The 17,866-nt window shown below is 45.7% G+C and overlaps 1 protein-coding gene across 6 annotated transcripts in view; it reads right to left on the bottom strand.

The window, feature by feature from the left end:
* The window catches only part of LOC116942966 (kelch-like protein 5), a 77,531-nt gene that overhangs the window by 13,861 nt on the left and 45,804 nt on the right, over nt 1–17,866 (bottom strand). For 5 of the 6 annotated variants that reach the window (XM_032955495.2, XM_032955498.2, XM_032955496.2 and 2 more), the window contains 4 exons: nt 11,866–12,062; nt 8,147–8,359; nt 4,436–4,622; nt 624–848 (listed from right to left, as the gene is read on the bottom strand). In XM_032955495.2, the coding sequence (XP_032811386.1) occupies nt 624–848; nt 4,436–4,622; nt 8,147–8,359; nt 11,866–12,062 (822 nt within the window). The remainder of the gene's footprint in view (nt 1–623; nt 849–4,435; nt 4,623–8,146; nt 8,360–11,865; nt 12,063–17,866) is intronic. The other variant, XM_076067426.1, reaches the window with a different exon arrangement.

The following is a 17,866-nucleotide window of genomic DNA, read 5'->3' as shown; positions in this document are numbered from 1 at the left end:
TCCCACAAAAAAGCAGAAAAGCGTCACCGAGATTCAAAACCGATTAAATAGGAGAGGTCCTGCATTGCAATGTTAGGTCAATTGTAGATTATTATTTTTTTAAAGCGTGTATTGTGCACGATTAAGAAAGGCGGGTACCCAGACAAGGTGCGCACATAAAAGAGAAGCAGGCAAGTTCACGAGGCCGTGTGCTGCACTGCCATCACATGGCCACCTGGCAACCTCAATGGGTAGCGACATTCACAAAATGTGCATCTAGAAACCCTTGCTTTTAAAATTCTGAATTACAAGAGTGCAAAATCCAAAGCTCTGAAATGCATTAGTATGTCCGTATATATTTACTATATAGTGTATAATGCAAAGACAATAGGCAGGTCCCACCCTACCCGAATTCACATAGCCAAGGTATTATTGCGAATTCTATACTCGTGGCATACGAAACAAGACCGGACGATGTCACCCTCCGCTCTTTACTCTTCACAAGGCACGACAATCTACGTTAAGCAGAACACCACACATGAAGCCGCCCTCTCATTCGTAAAAAAAAATATATAATAACACCACGCCGGTTCCCGCATAAAAACTCGTTTTAGTTTGGTCGCTGCGCAGGCCATCCCATTTACCGAGGCCATGCCTGTGTGTGGACATGGGCGGCAGCACGCTCCAGGTGTGTGTGCGTGGATTGTAGCACTCGACGGTGTTGAGAGTCTTCAGGCCGTCCCGCCCGCCCACGACATACACCTTGTCGTCCAGCACGGCCACGCCGAACTGCAGCCGTCGACCGCTCAGCATGGCCACCTGCGTCCACGTGTTGGTCCTCAGGTCGTAGCGCTCAATGCTGGTGGCGCCTGCATGCGCGGTGGAAGAAAATTTTAAAGCGTTACATTGCTTTGTCGCAGAGGTTTGCAGTTGGAGATCCCTTCCCCCCTCATAACTGGCCCCACGGCCGCCCTGGTTAATACTGCAGCAGGTATCAAGGATAAAATACCCACCCCATTTGCTGCAAGGTGAATGCGACTGATCCCATGACGTTATTCAAAGAGGCAGCGTAGGGCCATGGCGGTTCAATCTGTCAAATTTGAAAATTGCCTAAAAATTACTAACTTGTGAAACGCACAGCAACACTTCCTACTGTGAAACTTAGAGTTCTCTTGGAAGGGAGTTTTGATTCTCCGTCAGAATGTTACGGGGAAGTAAATGTCTATAATATAAATTGTGCTTGCATTCCTTGCTTTATAATACTTAGTTTGTGCACAGATAAAAGGCCAGCAATAAAAACAGCACTAGTGAAAAGGTTTATAAGGGTTGACAAGTTTCATGAAATTAAGCAAAGAATTTTGGAAAAAGAGATCAAGCGAACGAATGTTTTGCAGAGGGAGAAAGGCACAACGGGAAGTACGTTGTTCACCTGCAGCAAGGTACTGAAACAAAGCACGAATTCATGAGATGAAACGGTTGGTCTCGTAGACAGAGTTCCCCAACATGGTTGGACATTTGCTTTATATATATAGACAAAGATCACCCCGTATAGCCTTGACAGACTGTTAGGGCAAGTGCTGTTAGAGAGCGCCTATGAAGGCCGGCACGGCACACGAGGTGGGTGGCCAACACCACCACACCCAGCCGCCTTCGTCTCCCTAATGGCGGTGTACGCACCACACCACAAACTCATGAGGCAGAGTCGATCTAGGGGAGGCCAAGGACCTGTTCAGATAATCACCGATGTTGGCCGCGAGCGGGAATCTTAGCCGAGCGTGACAACCACTTCCACTACCGTCCCCCCCCCCCATACAAATACAATTGTTTCTGTTGGTGCAATGAGCAGTAACTTAAAAAAAAACACGAAGGAGGCCAACATTTCGTTTTGCAGCACTCCTTTTTAAATTGGGTGCCCGCTTTGCAATTAGCCGATGCTCAAAATGTAACCTTTAATTTTTTTGCAGCGTAATTGCTGCTATACAATTGCTTATTTTTATCCCAGTTTGGTGAAGAGAGAAAATTACATAGTCTGAAATGGTGGAAAAAATATATATATGAAATGACTGGACCTTTCACATTTTAATTTTGCATAAGTATGGGAATAGCTTAATAGAATACTTAATCTTTTGCAGAAAAGCACTGTTCCACACAACTTAAAAACCATCCAATAATAACTGCATTTAAAGAGATTAAAGAGGGGACTTCAAAATGCACGATTATTAATTTGCCAACACCCACACCAACAGCATCTTCCTCATATTTGCAAGCATAATGAGCACCTCATTAGGATACAATCTCCATCTGGGTCCCAAACTACACCATCATTCACGAAACCCCTGGGGAGGGAGGAGGGGCACAAGCAGATCCAACGAGCTACCTGGGCACACTGCCACGAGGAGACGCCTACACGGCAACCAGGCAATGCACCTTTAGACGTGCTTCCCCGGGAAGCTGCATTCATTTCTCATGCCCCAAGGGGACTGGGTCTTGTGGGATATATTTGGCCGACCTGATAGCGGCAACCAAGAGCAGATGTGCTGGTGCATCACTCTTAACATCCAAGTCGTGGCTTCGCAAGCAGCACACCCAATGTTTTCCTTTTCCTTTGATCTTCTTCACCTACCCCCCCCCCCCCATTATAAATTCTAAGCGAGTATAGTCACAAAGGGCAGCAATCCCTTTCCATTAAAACAAAAAATCAATAGTAATGTGGGGCTGCACACAGGACCAAGGCACCCGAGGTGCGAGAGCAACAATCGTATCAGTCATCCGGGTGGTGGGGGAGCTGTCATTGCGCTGGGAGGTTATCTTAATCCCTCCAAATTAATTCGCACCGCTCCCTCCAACCCCCCCCCCCCCCCCAACTTTAGCCCCACCACACGCCTTCCCCCTTCCTTACTTAAAACCGTGAATGGGAATTCAACATGCGGGGGGGGGGGGGGGGGGCGGGCACCGTGCCACTGGCCAACATTGATACGCCTTAGCCAAGCGGTCTGTCGACGGTGGATTACGAGGTGCGCGTGGGTGGATTAATTTGTTTCTCACCCCCACAATAAAATTGATTCCAGGTCTGAACCACGAAGATGCGACCCGATTTGACGCGTGCACGGCAAGAGTCGGGGGGGGGGGGGGGTACCTAAAAGCGTTGCTGCAGTTCACCGTGGTCAGTTACCACAATTGTGGGACGTAGGTATACTAAATAGTTACAGAGATCATCATATTAAAAAAATACTGAAGACAAAATATGGTCACCAACTAAAGTGTGCAAGGAAGCGTGGACAGGCGCGTGCTGTGAATTACATTGGAGGGAAAAAAATAAAAAAAAACTTGATTTAGAAAATGGAGACAGGTTAAAGGCAAAATTCAACCTGCAAAGTTAAAGTGGGCAGGACACATCGTGATAAGGGATGATGGCTCAAAAGGCAAGGAATGAAACACCCAAGATGACGTCCAGAGGTGGAGCAATGAAATTCAAAAACGTGTAGGGTGCTCGATCGGTTGTTACATCGCAGAATCCACTTATATAGCAATGGCTTGGAAAGTGTTCATCCAGCAGTGGATTTCAGAGCTGATGATCGTGCTCATTATAATTACACTTATTTACTGAGAAAAGCAACATTGAGCCTCAAGACTGTTTCAGGCACATTATGCCAAGTTTTTTTTCAGTTGGAAGTTATGTTGCTGTGTGTAAGCCCAATACAATAATTTGCAGATAATTATTCTGCATTGGGATGTTTGATCAACCAGTTTCAATCTTTTGCTATGGGAGTAAATCAGAAAAGAAGAAACTCATTTAGTACAGGGGGAGAACTCAATCCCATACAGCAAAGGGCTTTGAGTTGGGAATTGAACCAAGGTACTTGTGGGAAGCACAAATGTTACAAATGCACCACGCTGCCACCCAAGTAAAAAACAACAAATACAAAGTGATATTCCCGTTTAAAAATGAATAATACCGAGGGGAACAACTGTTGCATAGCACCTCCATCTAAAAAGTAGCACATTATCTTGGGCTTGATTGCAAGCCAACAAAATGTCCCACAAAAAAGTAGCATCATTAAATATTTTATTACCATTACAAGAGGGGGGGGGGGAATGCAAGACTTTTTTTTATAAACATTCAAGCAAAAGTTTTGAAAATATTAAAAAACGGTGTATTTAACACAAAGGCTAGCCTGCAGGAAGACCACACTGCACAGATATTTGCCCGCTCAGTGTGGATAATATTTGGGTCGAGCGAAGGCTTTGCGGAGAAGAAAATGGTGGGAGCCATGTTGCAGACTTCAATGCGAGCAAAATTTTAGGCACACGGCTGACATTTTTATAAGCATCATTCTAAAGCTAATCTCCTTCAGTCACACTTCACCGTCTCGAGCCACTCACTCTCATACCAACCAGCGCCCCAATTACCCGACTGCCCCCCCCCTCCTCCTTTTTCCCAATTCATACAGCTGACCCTTGGTGGCGTCCATTCCTCCGACGGCAAACATGGTCCCCACGGTGGATTTTCGTGGCCGAGTGGAGGCCCCTTGCATGGCCGGGCGGCGCTCTGGAAGGAGGTGGTACTTCATGGCTTGCAGCAAAAGACGTTGGCACTCCACATCGTCGCACAGCAATGGGTTGCTTTCCAGGTCGCCCAGGAACTGGTAAAAGTGTGGGAGGGGGGGGGATAAAGGTTGTTACTAAACAAAAATTTGTTTTTTACCAGTTAAGGCTTACTGCACTATGTAGTTCTTTTTCATACGCGACCTGGTCACAAATGATAGCTCAACGAAGGCTGTTTATCATGTGGAAATTTATAGCAGACTCGAAACAAATGCTCCTAAAATGTTGGAGGAAAAAGCCGGAGGACCCGGGATAAAAATCCACGTGGCCACGGTGAAAACATGCAAATGCCAAATAAACGAGTCAAGGTCGGGATCAAACTCACGACCTCCTGTATACCAGACGAGATAGAACATCTGAACATCTAGCCACCGTGGCATCCTGTTGCTGGAAGACACCCTTAAAATTGGGTGTACAAAGATGACGAAAGAACATGCGCCACAAGTACTTGTAGAGAACATGGCATATCTGCTCATCTCGCAAAATGCGTGGGCGCCAGTGCATATTCACGCCGACATTCTTTAGACGCCACAGGCGCGTGGCAGAGTTCCAGTGTGCACATCCCACTGTGCTATAGTCTTGCAAGAACACATCTGCAGGGGCCGAGGACCTGTTTTTTTTTTAAACAAACGTATAACAGCATAAACTATCATGCCTATCTTGCAAAAAAGTAAACGCACTGAATGGCAACCCTTCCAGTGCTCATCAATAACACGTGTGTCAATAGCTGGAAGTGTACATTTTCATAAGACTCGCACCCCCACCCTGTCTACTTCACCTCCTCCCCCTCCATGGACCCCATCTCTTCCCTCTCATCTCACTTCACTCCAGCAACCAGGGCTCTGCCCAAGCCACCATTCAACCTGGGCTCAGTGGGAGGTCGCCCATTAGTCAGAATCGTCCTTCTCCCAGCCATCCACGCTATCGACTGTTGAAGTCCAAGTTCAAGATGTTTCTTCCTCCCCTGCCCTCAAACTGGAACGACTAGCTCTAAAAATGAAATACGAGCACTATTTCATGTACAGCTCCTTGAGATGGAGCGGCATTTACAGTGAGGGGAAAAAAAAGTATGATTCCCTGCTGATTTTGTACGTTTGCCCACTGACAAAGAAATGATCAGTCTATAATTTTAATGGTAGGTTTATTTGAACAGTGAGAGACAGAATGACAACAAAAAATCCAGAAAAAACGCATGTAAAAAATGTTAATTGATTTGCATTTGAGGGAAATAAGTATTTGATCCCTCTGCAAACCCTGACTTAGTACTTGGTGGCAAAACTCTTGTTGGCAGAGGTCAGACGTTTCTTTTAGTTGGCCACCAGGTTTGCACACATCTCAGGAGGGATTTTGTCCCACTCCTCTTTGCAGATCTTCTCCAAGTTATTAAGGTTTCTAGGCTGACGTTTGGCAACTCGAACCTTCAGCTCCCTCCACAGATTTTCTATGGGATTAAGGTCTGGAGACTGGCAAGGCCACTCCAGGACCTTAATGTGCTTCTTCTTGAGCCACTCCTCTGTTGCCTTGGCCGTGTATTTTGGGTCATTGTCATGCTGGAATACCCATTCACGACCTATTTTCAATGCACTGGCTGAGGGAAGGAGGTTCTCACCCAAGATTTGACGGTACATGGCCCCGTCCATCGTCCCTTTGATGCAGTGAAGTTGTCCTGTCCCCTTAGCAGAAAAAACACCCAAAGCATAATGTATCCACCTCCATGTTTGACGGTAGGCATGGTGTTCTTGGGGTCATAGGCAGTATTCCTCCTCCAAACACGGCGAGTTGAGTTGATGCCAAAGAGCTCCATTTTAGTCTCATGTGACAACAACACTTTCACCCAGTTGTCCTCCGAATCAGATGTTCATTGGCAAACTTCAGACGGGCATGTATATGTGCTTTGAGCAGGGGGACCTTGCAGGCACTGCAGGATTTCAGTCCTTCACGGCGTAGTGTGTTACCAATTGTTTTCTTGGTGACTATGGTTCCAGCTGCCTTGAGATCATTGACAAGATCCTCCCGTGTAGTTCTGGGCTGATTCCTCACCGTTATCATGATCATTGCAACTCCACGAGGTGAGATCTTGCATGGAGCCCCAGGCCGAGGGAGATTGACAGTTATTTTGTGTTTCTTCCATTTGCAAATAATTGCACCAACTGTTGTCACCTTCTCACCAAGCTGCTTGGCAATGGTCTTGTAGCCCATTCCAGCCTTGTGTAGGTCTACAATCTTGTCCCTGACATCCTTGGAGAGCTCTTTGGTCTTGGCCATGGTGGAGCGTTTGGAATCTGATTGCTTCTGTGGACAGGTGTCTTTTATACAGGTAACAAGCTGAGATTAGGAGCACTCCCTTTAAGGTGCTCCTAATCTCAGCTCGTTACCTGTATAAAAGACACCTGGGAGCCAGAAATCTCTGATTGAGAGGGGGACAAATACTTATTTTCCTCATTAAAATGCAAATCAATTCATAACATTTTTGACATGCGTTTCTGGATTTTTTTGTTGTTGTCTCACTGTTCAAATAAACCTACCATTAAAATTATAGACTGATCATCTTTGTCAGTGGGCAAACGTACAAAATTAGCAGGGGATCATACTTATTTTACCCTCACTGTAAATACCATATAAATTGCATTCTGTAGGAATGAATAAATACTATGCACATGTTTTATGTTATTCAAGCTCTTGATACCAACAAAGCCTTAAAAATAAAATCTATAATAGGCAATGTTTTGGGAAATTGCTCTTCTTCGCAGCACGGAGAGAGGCTAGAGAGGTCGGGTGTGTTTGTACACCACTGACAACGCAGCATCACCAAACAATGTTTGATACCAGATCATTACAACGGCAGAAATTTTTTGCAAAGCCACACAGCTTTGCACAAACACTTGCACGTAGGAGACAGGACAACAGCCATGATGTGACAGTAACAATCACCAGAAGCCAAATCGATTATAAATCCCACCTCATCCATTCAAAAGCATAAATAGCAAAAGTTATCCAAAAAGGTAGGTTTGCGTGTGGTAAGGTATGGACACTCCTAATCTCCGAGGCATCTGGCCAGAGTAGAAGAGAGCCAAAAGACCAGAGCTTTCTCTTGCAGAAGCCCCTTCCGCCACAGCAGTGGTGTATGCATGAAATTTGCAGGGTTGCACCTTTACATGTCAATCAAAGAAAAAGGTTCCCGTGTAGTTTAGACTCTTGGGGCAAGTGCCGTTAAGAGAGCACCTATGAAGGTCAGAACCACACACGAAGGGGGGAAGGTGGCCAGCACGACGCCCAGCCGCCTTCGTCTCCCCAGATACACACCGCATCAGAAAGTCACTTGAGGCCGAGTCGAAAATGGGGGAGGCCCAAGACGGGTTTAGATAAATCACTGGTGTCAGCCGTGACCGGGAATGGAACTCGGGTCGCCAGGTACGGAGCGCAGCGTGCCAACCGCCCACATTACCCGCGCCCCACATTTTTCACAAAGCGCCATTCGCCACCAAGCAGCAGCAACATCACCACGACGCTCGTGCCAGGCCACGCGATTTCTCGCGACACACACGGAGACACGCAGGCTCACTTGCGGCGAGAGCAGCGGAAGGCGTACGTGAGCGAGCAGGCCCGGCAGGACGTGGCGCCGTGTCTCGACCTCGTGCATCACCCAGGCCATGAGCGCCTGAAACACCGTCTCCTCGCCCGGCACGTTCATCTCCTCGCTGGCAAAGAGGTCGGCGACCGCCTCCGTTGGCAGCAGCAAGAACTCCTGGTTTCTCATCACCTCCAGGAAGTTCTCCTGTGTACAAAGGCAAAAAGGTGTGGCGCACAAGTTGACTCAAAGCCCATAACGATCACAAAATCTGGGCTCAAGCCGAGCATGGAGAGTCGGGAGTGGGATGGAAGCAGGGTTGTGCTTCAATACATGTGCGATAAATAAATAAATGTTCACTTTGTACAAATTTACCATTTCGCAGTTTTAAAACAGGTTACATGTTATTTTTGCAACGTAAAATTTCCACAAATTCAAATATTAATAACGTTTTATGAAAACGAGATGTGTTGAAAAATGTAATTAAACTATTAGCATTTCAAGTAATTACACATTTAGCGGACAAACCATGCATGTTATTCAAAAATATATCTTATTATATAACATAACAATAAGCATCTGAAAAACAGGACTAAATAGCCAAACATCCAAGATTAAAAAAAAAACTCATTCCTAATACGTGTGTAAATATGTATTCCAACAGATGTGAACCGTACCAAAAGCCACCAGTCAATTACAGGAAACTTATTATTCGCACTCGGCAGAGACACCCGTGGGAGTCCTACCCCTCCACCCCTCCCCCTTCTATAACGCCCATCACCTCGGGGGGGGGGGGGGGGTATATATATATAGGCCTTTCCATTTTTTGATATTAATGATTTTGCCAATTTTTTTCATACAATCACTCGCGGGGTCGCTGGGAGCAGTACCAAACAGAACCCCACCCCTTTTGAGCAGCCGTCTTTGTCACTCTCGCAAAGCTAATGACACCCTCCCACCAACGGAAAGGGTCAGTCATAAAGTCAAACAAAAACACACACGCCCCCCACCCCGAAGGATAACAAAACAAGCGTTTCGTTTTGGTCAACTTTTTCATGCTTCTTCTAACAAATGGTAAAAATTCCAAAACTTAGCGGCCAAAGATGAAGCTAACATTATTGATCCTCACTCACTCCAATTAAAAACCAGGCTACAATCTACATCAGTGGATCATTACTCCTCATTAATTCAATACCAATGTTATTTTCACCTCTAATAATTTTCTACACGACCTGACCGAAGCATCAAGAATAATTCTGGCAGTGAGGGTTATTCAAGCAAGAAATAATTCTCTAACATCGGGATATCAAATAACAATAACGCGAGAACAAACAGCACAAACCCACGATACAGACGGGGGGGGGACAAAATTAATAAACTCTAAGAAATACGTGGTGACGATGATGTTAAATCGCAAATCTTGGGAAACAAACCAAATAATTATGCAGTATTAAACCGGGGGGGGGGGGGGGGGGGGGGCAGCCAGAAGAGATGAGGCGAGTCGATCACGTGACCAAGATAAATGTATTCCAGAGAGAGCGCCTCCCGGCCACCTTGTCTTCCAGCTGCACGTGATAGAATTTGCATACACAGGCAGCGGGCATCCTCTTAAAAATGAAAACACCACGATGGAAAAACACTACAACATACCTTGAGTCACGTACAGAATCATAACTACAAGTGGTACGGTATCAAACTATGGAGGTAAAATAAATGTTTAACTTCAAAAGCCTCACACTTTGTGCAAAGCAAAATAATGTCACAGGGAGGGAAGAGCAGGGGGGAGAGGACTCGACCGGACAGAGGGCACCCCCCTCCTTCCAGATTAATTAGTGCAGAGGGTGAGAAAGGAGGACGCACTCGGGGGCAATCTGGAGCATCCGTTTTCTTTTGATGGCGGGATGGCTTGAGGAAGGCGACAGGAAACCATGCCTTGATGAAACTCATATTACCACAATAAATATGACACGTACAACCCTCCCCCCCCCCACAACACAGAGCGAGATCAAAGGAAGTTCCGATCCTGTGAGAAGGTGAGCAGAGGAAGAAATTTTGGCATAAAGAGAGACACGGGCCATACATTGCATCACAGCTACCAGCGGCAAAGGCGGCAACCATCAGCTCGGCAAGGGACAGCAAGCTAGCTCCAGAGCATGGCCTCGAGATCAAGAATGCGTGTGGTGCATCGCAGAGAAGAGGGGCGAGGCGATGCTGTGTCGAGTTCCGCATGGACCGACAGTGTCGCTGAAAGTTATTCTTAGCGTCAAGTAATCAACCTCGAGAAAGGGCGGAGAGGGCCAAGCATCGATCAAGCCAGCATTGCAGAAACCAGCTGCACGCGCAATCGGCACCGCCAGAGAGAGACGGAACAAGAGAGAGAGCGTGCAGCAGCGCCACCAAGCAAGGGTGCCAGCTGCCAGCGGACAAGCGTTGTGCCAACGCGGCTCATCCAGCAGGGGAAAGAGCCTGACCAGCTGCCCGTGAGCAAGAGTGTCAGCGCCAGCGAGAGCGCCGTGGGTTCGACCCACACCAGCTGGGAACCAAGGCAAGAGTGAGGAACTGCAGCCAGCGGACGAGCTGCGGGCGCTATCTGACGACGGATCATCGCGCACAGACGGCGAGCATCGTGCCGACTCTTCCACCCAGCTGTGGACAGAAACTGTGGCCACCCGTGTGAAAGAGGGAGTGTCAAGCTGTCCGTATGATACACATCCTCACCGCTCCGCCGGGAACAAACATATTTTGCAATGAAGGGATGCCGAACTCCAGCGTCTGCATAACGCAAAGAATTAAAACGCAAGACCAACAACTTGCACATACAAGACTCCTCATAAGAGCGTCAACTATTAGCTGATGAAGAACATTGCTGCCCATTGAGTTACGTGGATACGGTCATTTATAAGTATTTTAGTCGATCGTTTTTTTATTGCATAATCTTACCAAGGAATTAGTTGATAACTACTCTTGCCTTCGGGACATGTTTCTTTATTGCCTTCGTATGAATATCGTTGCATGAATTTTAAGGACTTTTCCTCTCGCCGTGTATGCTCGCGTACTTGAGGAATAATCGATTGTACTGTTACCCAGTTAACAAACGTGATCATTGAGGGTTAAATGTATAGATCGATGAGGGGAACATCTCCAGGAGTACTTTGTTGACAATTGCAAGCATGAGAGTTCGCATATTAGAGTGTTAAGGTTTGTTTAGAAATTACAATTGCTTAACACAGAAGTGTTTGAGTGGTGCCTTCCGAAGTTTGTGCATAATAATCTTATTTATAAGAACTGTATTCTGCGTTGAGATTTGAATTTGGAGACCTGACACACGAAGACAATCAGTAAATGTTAAGCAAGAATAATTGTATTATACCGATTGATAATACAAACCTAGACAACGAAGCCGAGCTTAATATGACATACTTACAGCACACCTGCATAACGGCATGCAATTAATTGTATTATCCCGATTGATGATACGACCCTGGGCAATGAAGCCAAGCCTAATTATCATAACTGCCCACATTGGCATAATCGTACACATTTCACATAAATTAATACTATCCTTTAATTATCATAATTTCATCAAGTAACAATTTCGGACAATTACGCATTTTTCTACATTTCATTTTTATTATTTTCATTGCATTTTCAATACCCGGCATATACAACAGGGGGGAGGAACCCACGGCTGTGCAGCAATCACAGATGCTCACCATGGTGTAGTTGTGTGCCACCTTGTGCAGGTCGGTGCAGCCCTGGGCGTCAGCAAACGAGCGAATGCCCAGGCAGTTGGAGGGGTGCAGCTGCTTCATGAGGAATCCGCAGCAGGCCTCCACCACGGGCGACAGCTGGAGCAGACACGCGGCCGCCAGCAGGCCCTCGATGGTGTCCTCTCGCAGATCCAGGCGGCCTGCGATGTGTCCCCCCCACCCGCACCAAAAGTATTTTGAAAACAAAACTATGTCAGGTCCAGAGAGTATGCGAAAAGGTGGTTGACGCCAACACAAAAAACACATGGACGGATTACAGTGCAATGAAAACCTGTCTAAAAACCACATGTTTCAAGAAAACAACAACCCTGGGTTTCTTCCCAAGCTCTGATACCCCTGTAGGAGTGGCCTGCATTTTAATAGTTGCCATTGGAACGTGGTAACAACGGTCTCTTATCCGACTATGTCACATACCCGCACTGCGACTCGAAAATCACCTGCATTGCATGTGCAGCAAATTGCGATTCATGGAATTGTTATTTTGTCACCATTGTTGACAGTCGACCTAACGGCACCATATAGGGCTGTCACATATCTGCCCTAAATAGCACTTAACCGTCCACAATCAGCGAGGTATATGCGTGGTGCGATTGTCATTCTATACAAATGTTCATATACCGGACCTCGTCACCGATATGCCTATAACACGGTACCTAGCGAGATCGGATATGCTAAGTTGTACCGACTAAATGAAAACAGTACCTTGGCAGCCCTTTGTTAAACTCATGCTGGGTGAAGGCTTCCCAGTGCCGTCGGTCACGGGGGTTGATTGATCGTATTTCACAGGGAGGCCTAGGGCCGATGAAGATCATCGCTGGGTTTATAGCGGAGTGTGCCAACCACTTGGCCACCGTTCCACCCAGTTTTCATTTTAGGAATGTAATATAAAAAGGTGTTTATTTTATAATTAAGGTGACTTGAAAATTTAGCAATAGGTTTAGCAAGTGTTCAAAGCACACATGAACCTAGAAAGTCAGTGACATACAAGGTATTTGAAATAAAAATAATTTGGGCCTAGTCTTGATAAGGTTTAATAATACGAACACATATGCAAGTCGAGACATGGCTCTTGAAATTCCATTATCTGTTCCTGGCTATCATTAGCAGTTATTACAACATTTCAAATATGAACATGGCTTTCTTCACATCAATGGGGGTTAATTTCAGTGACCTCAGAGGTCATGTGACAGAGTCAATCGCCAGGGCAAGTTGTACTCTTTGGGGCTTATTTTGTATTATTTTCTTTGCCCCTCTCCCACGCCCCCCCCTAAACGTAAAGGATACTGTCATTCATGCGACCTTGCAGAAATTTTTTGCTATTTAAAGTACCCTTTTTAAAAAAATGCGTGCATTTCAAAAGAAAGACAAATCCCTCCAGTGGCAACAGCAGCTGGGAGCCTTTTAACCGCACAAGGGCATGTGGGTTGAGGCATCACGAGCTGCTCCTTTTGCAGCTTTTAAATTTTTTAAAGCACAATAAATTATGGAGAAGATGCATTTGTCAGTCGCCTGACCCCGTCTGTTGCCTGGCCCAAGTACAGGAGAACATGATATATAAATCACCCCCATGGGATCCCAAAAACGCACGTGGTGACAATGTTTTGCGAAATAACCACTTTACTAAAAATATAATTGTTTTGTCTTTATCAGATGATGGCATTATGTGGGGAGGGAGGGGGGCTGGTGTTACCACGTGTACAGTTTGTGCGAGTTCGCATGCATAAGGTAGCGGTTGCATTTGGCCAGGTCAAACAAAAACGCTTTGAAAAGAACAAAGGAGTGGGTAAAGCAATTCCTGAACGTTAAAATGTTGACAAGGACGTTCGGCGCATGAAAACGGGGGCATTTCCCCCAAAAAAACGGCAAGCAGAGGCCAACGAGAGAATTGTCCAGAAGGAACGGAGAAGACGTTTTTTGCAGCCACGCAGCAAATCACCACTGCTAGTGTCTTTTACGTTCAATGGAGTGCGTAATGAGCACACTTGTGTTTCTATTCAAACCTGAAATGGCAATCAAGTCCCCCCCCCTCCCCCCCCAAAAAAAACCCAAAACACGTGCTTCTCAATTACGTACGCCGGTCACGCTCTGACCGACTGTCACCCCCCTCCCACCCAAGACTTAACTGCGCATCTCAATTGGAAAGCGGCTAGCAGCCTCATCCCACAATACCAACGACTCTTCTTTGAAAGGAGTCGTACCTTTCAAAAAGGTTAAAGAACACTGTGGATCAGCAAGGTGACGCAGAGGGGATCTCCTTTAAAAAAGGCTCACATTAGATATAAAAAAAAATTCAACAACATTACCCCCTCGGAAGAATACAATTCATGGACTGGAAGAAATAAAAAAAGTCCACTTGTTTACGATTGGCTAAATAGACTAAACAAATGACCAGAGCATCAACTGCGTGCCAATACCGATACACCAATACCCACCATTCGCCACAAAGTGCCGGATGTCACCACGGCGTTTGTGCCAGGTCAGGTGTACTGAGGCCATGTAAAGTGTTGAAGGCTTGCCAACAGGTTACAAAGACAGACCCATGTACCATTGGTTGGCCGACAAATGACTGGGAGATGCACCCCTTCCTGTGCCAACTTGCTGCATTTTAGTCACCCAGCGATCTGCTTGCTGTGAGCGTCACTCCACTGCCCTACATCATTGTTGGAGGGCAACTGCCTCCAACTGCCCAGTAGTGGTCTTTCACAAGCCTCCTCCATTAACGGCCAATCTCGACACTGCTGATACCAGTCTTCGGCAAGTTCACTCAGCTCCACATTCTCTCGTACTGCATCTAGTCCATCTCTTCTCCAGCCAATACAGTGCCCGTTTAGTCCCCTCTATGCAGCCAAACAGAAGTTGCTTGGGCATGCGGTGGGTGGGCATGCTGGCTATATAACCCTGCCAACGCAACCTAGCCTGCCGGGAGAAGCTCACCGATAAATTAAAGAGAAATGACATGCGGCATCGCCAGAGAAAAATGTTTGTGACCGCAACATTCAGTGGGCTATGTAAAGAGCATGGCACCCCGTGGCATTAGTATGCCCTCCTCAATGCCAAAACATGTCTAACCAAGTTAGCGCACATGCTAATGAGTCACTTTAAGGAACCAAGTTACTTACAAGAGGGGGAAAAAAGTGATTAAATTTTGCTTGATGCCATTTTTTTTAAACTCGATTTTGCAAATATAAGTGATGTTAACTGCGATGTATTGCTTGAATAAAGGAGAACCTCATTGATAATTATAAAGGGCAGTTGGCAACTGCTCAAAAGACAGCTCTGGCCAATTCAACAGCACCCAGCCTCATGGACTATAGCACAAGCAGGTCAAAATCCTCCAGCTGTCTTCAACAGCAGGAAAAACTTACAACCATATTCTTTGGTTCTTTTGGTAAAGTCACATGGATAAAAATAAAATAACTAGGTAAATTAGAAAAAATAAAAACAAAACCACGAATGCAGACAGTAGCCCGATTCTTAAATCGGAGTGAGTGTAGTGTTAAATATATATGCCTTTTTCCAAAAATGTACATTAACAATAATTCTGCCATTTAATAATAACAATAATCGATAAACTAAATAAATCACCCTCAAACCCACTACCTCCCACAAGCATCTAGCGGTCGTAAAAGGCCATTAAATAATAAACTCCAGGGCAAAAGGGAGGTTAACGACGACGGTCTGCTTGGCGCTTTGGACAGTTCAAACAAATATCTAGAATCACCAGGTATGGACACAGAGCACAGGGCAAACGGACATGATAACTGATATAGTTTTGTATGAAAAAAGTTGAAGCTTGGTTATAAGAGTAAGTCGACAGACTGCAGTATTCCTTGCATTATTTCTTATTGTATCTTTCTACGTACGCGACTTTACCAAGAGAACCAAAGTACACGAGTTCCTGCAAATAACGAAAACTTAAGTGCAAACAAAGCTATCTCTGACCTCGAGAATAAAAAGCACAGATCCCTGGATGCAGACAGGGAGCAAAAAGTAATGAAATCCTTGAAATACCGGAAGTAACATCTAATGACATTACAAATCTTGGTTAAACATAAACCAAATAATAAATCACAACTGATTAGACCAAGGGTAACTCAAAAGAGAAGAAAATAGGTCAAACACACAAGACCAGATAATGTATTCCATGAAATCAGAGCCTCCCTGGCCACCTTTGTCTTCCAACAATTTGACAAATATGGTAACCATAAATACATATGATGGGAGAGTGCATCCCCTCCATAATTAGGAGAGACCACGAAGAGAGTGGTTGGGAATGCAAACAAACAAAATGTGATGGTAAAACAGTCAAAGGCCAAAGGTCAAAAAGGGGGCCAGCCAGGCCGCTGCCGCCACGGGAGGAGGACGGTGATAGAGCGCATCTGTTTTTTCCTCTCTCGCAATAGGCGAAGAGAGGAGAGAGAATTTCATATTTAAGCTCGACAAGGGACTGCTCGAAAGAGAATAGCAAGCCAGCTCCGGGGCATGGCCTCGAGATCAACAACGCGTGTGGTGCATCGCAGAGAACAGGAGCGAGGTGATGCTGTGCCGAGTTCCGCATGGACCGACAGTGTCGCTGAAAGTTATTCTCAGCGTCAAGCAATCAACCTCGAGAAAGGGCGGAGAGGGCCAAGCATCGACCAAGCCAGCATTGCAGAAACCAGCTGCACGCGCAATCGGCACCGCCATAGAGAGACGGAGCAAGAGAGAGCGTGCAGCAGCGCCACCAAACAAGGGTGCCAGCTGCCAGCGGACAAGCGTTGTGCCAACTCGGCTCATCCAGCAGGGGAAAGAGCCTGACCAGCTGCCCGTGAGCAAAAGTGTCAGCGCCAGCGAGCGTGCCGTGGGTTCGACCCACATCGACCAGCACCAGCTGGGAACCAAGTCAAGAGGAACTGCAGCCAGCGGACAAGCTACGGGTGCTGACGACGGATCATCGCGCACAGACGGCGAGCATCGTGCCGACTCTTCCACCCAGCTGTGGACCGAAACTGTGACCGCCCCCAAGCGAGAGAGAGAACAAAGCTGTTTGTACGATCCTCTCCCACACTCACGACGTATCGCCCAGTCTGCTTTACGCAAAAGAATTGAACAAGTGGCAAAGAAGACGCACAACACGCATATCAGGACAAATAAGATTGTTCCAAAAAGTTGTGTTTCAAGAAGGGTTGTTATTCCAAGGTGGTGCGTTAAATATCAACTGGTCATGAAGAACATTGCTGCCCATTGAGTTACGTGGATACGGTCATTTAGAAGTATTTTGGTCGTTCGTTTTCTTTTTAATTGCATAATCTTACCAATGAATTAATTGATAACTACTCCTGCCTTCGGGACATGTTTCTTTATTGCCTTCGTATGAATATTGTTGCATGAATTTTAAGGACTTTTCCTCTCGTCGTGTATGCTTGCGTACTCGAGGAATAATCGATTGTACCGTTACCCAGTTAACAAACGTGACCATTGAGGGTTAAATGTATAGATCGATGAGGGGAACATCTCCAGGAGTACTTTGACAATTCCAAGCATGAGAGTTCGCATATTAGAGTGTTAAGGTTTGTTTAGAAATTAAAATTGCTTAACACAGAAGTGTTTGAGTGGTGCCTTCCTAAGTTCATGCATAATAATCCTAATTATAAGAACTGTATCCTGCGGTGAGATTTTAATTTGGAGAACGGACACACTAATACATAAATCAATAAATGTTAAAGCGAGACTAATTGTATTATACAGATTGATAATACAACCCTAGACAACGAAGCCGAGCTTAATCTAGCACACTTACATCACACCTGCATAACGTCATACAATTAATGGTCTTATCCCGATTGATAGTACTACCCTCGACAACGAGGTCGAGCCTAATTATCATAACTGCGTACATAATCATATTAATTTGTGAATGTATGCTAATCTCTAATTAGCGCATAATTGCATAAATTAACATAAT

The sequence above is a fragment of the Petromyzon marinus genome, chromosome 16 (assembly GCF_048934315.1).
Source record: "Petromyzon marinus isolate PM22_M1 ecotype Great Lakes invasive population chromosome 16, UKy_Petmar_22M1.pri1.0, whole genome shotgun sequence".
Taxonomy (NCBI): domain Eukaryota; kingdom Metazoa; phylum Chordata; class Hyperoartia; order Petromyzontiformes; family Petromyzontidae; genus Petromyzon; species Petromyzon marinus.
The sequence above is the reverse complement of the archived record's forward strand: the minus strand, read 5'-3'. Positions and strand labels throughout refer to the sequence as shown.